Source organism: Homarus americanus, unplaced genomic scaffold (assembly GCF_018991925.1).
Source record: "Homarus americanus isolate GMGI-L3 unplaced genomic scaffold, GMGI_Hamer_2.0 scaffold15070, whole genome shotgun sequence".
Lineage (NCBI taxonomy): Eukaryota > Metazoa > Arthropoda > Malacostraca > Decapoda > Nephropidae > Homarus > Homarus americanus.
Window position 1 is genome coordinate 4580 of NW_024722250.1, and position 3609 is coordinate 8188.

The following is a 3609-nucleotide window of genomic DNA, read 5'->3' on the forward strand; positions in this document are numbered from 1 at the left end:
AATATTCAGAAATATGGTATCGTAGTATTTATTCAAGTCAATTAGGATAGAATATTATTGTAATACAAAAGTTTTTGAACTGAAAACCATTGACGATTACGGTAACATCTTTTAGACAAAAAGCGAAAGTCATTGTTTTCATCACGATTTTATCACACTTTCCACTGTATCGTACGTTCATAAAAATATTACATTTCCGTGAATGCATTATATCAAGCACAGTATGAATAGAATACCATTGTAATATAACAATATTTTGAGTCCTACTCTTTCCATTTACAGAGTACTGTACAAGCCCATAAAATGGCTCCTAAAGTAGATAAACTTCGTTGTGTGAAGAGAGAAAAAGGTAAATTGAGTGACAAACTTGAAATAATTAAGAAACTAGATCGTGGTGTGAGCAATACTGTTCTAATGGAAACATACGACATTGGAAAGTCTACAATTTATGATATATAAAAGGCAAAGAATAAAATTTAGAATTCACAGCTTTTTCATTAAAACTGCTCGTTTTGATAAATGAAGCATGCTATATTTGCAAATGAATAAACTATCAAAATGTACCTGTTCATTTCTTCTTTATTCTTCATTAAATTTGAATTTTAAAAGTACTGCCTGAGAATCCGGAAAATCCGAAAATCGGACCGACCCAATCCCCAAGCAGTCCGGATTTTTGGACTTCTACTGTATATCAAAGCCCAAACAATAATGAAGCCAGTGATGCATAAATCATTCAAAAAGAAAAATATTGTGGGATAAATTGGTCGCACAAATATGATGACCAGACCTCATGTGAATTGGTCCCATATGACCTTCATTGTGGTCACTTATTGCATGCACGAGAGGGTAAACTTACACTGATGAGAGCTGATATTTAAGGATTAAGCTCTTAGTTTTTTAACAAACAAATTATAACTTTCTTACCATGTGGTGTAGTTATTTGCAGCATAAAATTTGTCCTTCTGGCCAAAAGAAACTTTTGTCTGGGCAGTCATTGCTGATTCCAATTTATCCCCAAACACTGCATAGGCCAAAGACTCTTCCAGGGCAATAAAGATTTCCGTCAGTGAAGTAAAGTTGCCATCAATGTTTGGGTCAGTGGACAAGTTAATATCCCGGTCTGAACTAAGGTAACTCACAGGCCGCCACTGCATGTAACCTCCCTGCTTAGTTGTTCGTGCCAATTTTGTGGTTATCTGGTCCAGCTGTAAAATAATTATACAGTATCTATTAGATTTCCTTTTCTCCCAATTTTGTGTGGCATGGAAGGAGGAGGAGAAGTTTTAGGAGGAGGGGGAGGAGAGGGAGGAGATGGAAATACTTTCTCATATCCTCAACCTGAATGTAAATGACAAACGCAATATAACCTAAGAAATCCAGCACTTTTGGGACTGACAACATGCTGGAATTGTGAATTTTTCACTTTTCCAAATAAGCATTTTTGTGTTGAAATTCATAAGGCAAATTACAGTTCAGTTTAGTGGCGCACAGCTTCTAAGTAGAATTCCCTTACAAAACTCCAAACAATTTTCATAATTACTTAGAAGAAACAATTTACCTTGCCAAAATAATATGCTGAACAGTGAGTATGTAGAAAAAACAAGGTGAAACAGGCAAAATACAATTGACACAGTCTGGTACATAAAGTGAGCATAAACCATCAACTTTGAGACAAAATGAGACAAACCAAACCTAATCTATCTTTATGATCTTACAATACAGTAATCTCCCCGTTAGCAGAATAATTGGTGCCGAGTGGTTTCGGGTTTGAGAGATTTCCGGGTATTGAGGCAAATTTTCTTATTCCTGGAAACAATTGCAAGACTGAAATTTTTCCAGGCACTGGTGATTGTTTCCATTACGGACTGCAGTCAGAGACACAGAGCTGTATTTACTTATGCAGACACTACTGTACATGTACAATGTATTGTAAATAAACAAAATACAGTATACTATTGTATAGAGTAGTAGGTAGTAGGCAGCTATCAAACAGGGAGGTACTACCGCCTGGGAAGATATTGGAAGCATAATGTGTTGTCTAATGGTAATCCCTGCTGCCATATGGCATCACAAAAATTGTGACAAGTCCTATGTTGCTGATCTGACTTTCTGCCTCATTTACACACAATTGCAGGGTCTCAATTGTTTCTCTTACTTTGACAACACAACATACATATACCTTGTACAGTAAACCCTCGATAACTCGGCACATATGGGGTTCTTTCCTTGCCGAGTTATCCCAAATTCCGACTTATCGAGGCACTGCCCCTCTCCTACAAAGAAATAAAATAAATTATCGACCCATATATGTGAACATGTAATTACTAAATGTAAATAAGTAACACTTACCAACACTGCAGGCAAAGAATGAAGCATCTTAGTAGGAGATACAGATGCATGGTAGGTGACACAGAGGTATGGTAGGTGATGCAAGTGGCCAGATATGCAGAGATTTTCCCATATACAGTTGTACCCCACTTAACGCGGTCAATAGAACCCAGAGGGTCCCGTGTTAAGTGAAATCCGCGTTAAGTGAACAACAGAACATATGGGATTAATTCCAATAGAAACAAGCCTGACCCCCAAACTCCACTTTTTGAAGACACATAACTATGTTGTAGTAAAAATAACATCTTAATTTTATGATGGTACATGCACACAATTAATACTTAAGAGAAATAGAGAAATACAGTCGCCAAGTTAATGTCCATTCAAATAATGGACTCAACTCCCTCCCCCTCTTCTCACACTACACTGCTGGCTCTTCCCTCTCTGAGAAATTTTTGGGGAAAACCACTAAATTTTAATAAATAATACCTCAAACTAAAGTTAGGATAATACAATTGACATTGCTGGATTCCTTGTAAGACCAGGAATATTTTGAATATAAATGTCATATATTTTGCACAAAAGATAACATATTTACTAGAGAAAACATTTTATCTAAAATTTGTATGTCTAATGCAAAATATATGATGTTTATATTCAAAATGATCACCAAATTATAAGAATTCCAGCAATGTAAATTATATTCTGGCCGGGTAATTTGTATGAATTTTATGAGCTAAAACAGGCAGTCAGGCAGGGTGGCGGGTTGCGGGTGGGGCAAATCTAAAAATAGCGTCTCGAGCCGGACACTCACCGCGTATATGTGGAAAAAATCCGTGTTAAGTGAAAGTTCAGCTCTGGCGAGGCACCGCGTATATGATAAAACGAGTTAAGTGAAACCGCGTTAGGCGGGGTAATACTGTATATTTAATGTGAGAAGTAAACATAATGATAAGAGTTAAAAATACTATACTTTACTGTATATTAAATATATACCTGTACTGGCAGTCCTCAATTTTTCAAGATCCAATTTACAAAATTCCCGAGTTAAAAATAAAAAAAAATATTTGCCCCGTATTCCGATTTACATAGAAAAAATCTGGTTACATAATTTTTTTTTTCATATATTTTTTGGAAGTATCAGAAGAAGCCCTGAAGTGCTGGCACAGGCACCTTAGGGCTTCCTATACTAGACCTGGTCAGTTTATAGAAACAATTGAACTAAAAACAACAGAGAGTAGTGTACTATATCAAGTGTGGTTAACTAATGTTTTAGTTATC

General features: G+C 36.0%; 1 protein-coding gene across 2 annotated transcripts; it reads right to left on the bottom strand.

Annotated features, from left to right (window-relative positions):
- Nucleotides 1-723: 723 nt before the first annotated feature.
- Nucleotides 724-2486, bottom strand: LOC121862694. 2 transcript variants are annotated; one of them, XM_042361006.1, is made up of 2 exons: nucleotides 2180-2236; nucleotides 724-1205 (listed from the first exon to the last, which is right to left on the bottom strand). In XM_042361006.1, exons 1-2 carry the CDS (start codon nucleotides 2210-2212, stop codon nucleotides 921-923), a joined length of 318 nt encoding a protein of 105 aa, XP_042216940.1. In that variant the 5' UTR covers nucleotides 2213-2236; the 3' UTR covers nucleotides 724-920. The 2 variants fall into 2 exon arrangements, with proteins under 2 accessions (XP_042216940.1, XP_042216941.1); XM_042361007.1 differs by lacking the exon at nucleotides 2180-2236 and adding an exon at nucleotides 2350-2486 and having other exon boundaries at nucleotides 728-1205.
- Between the last annotated feature and the right edge of the window lie 1123 nt (nucleotides 2487-3609).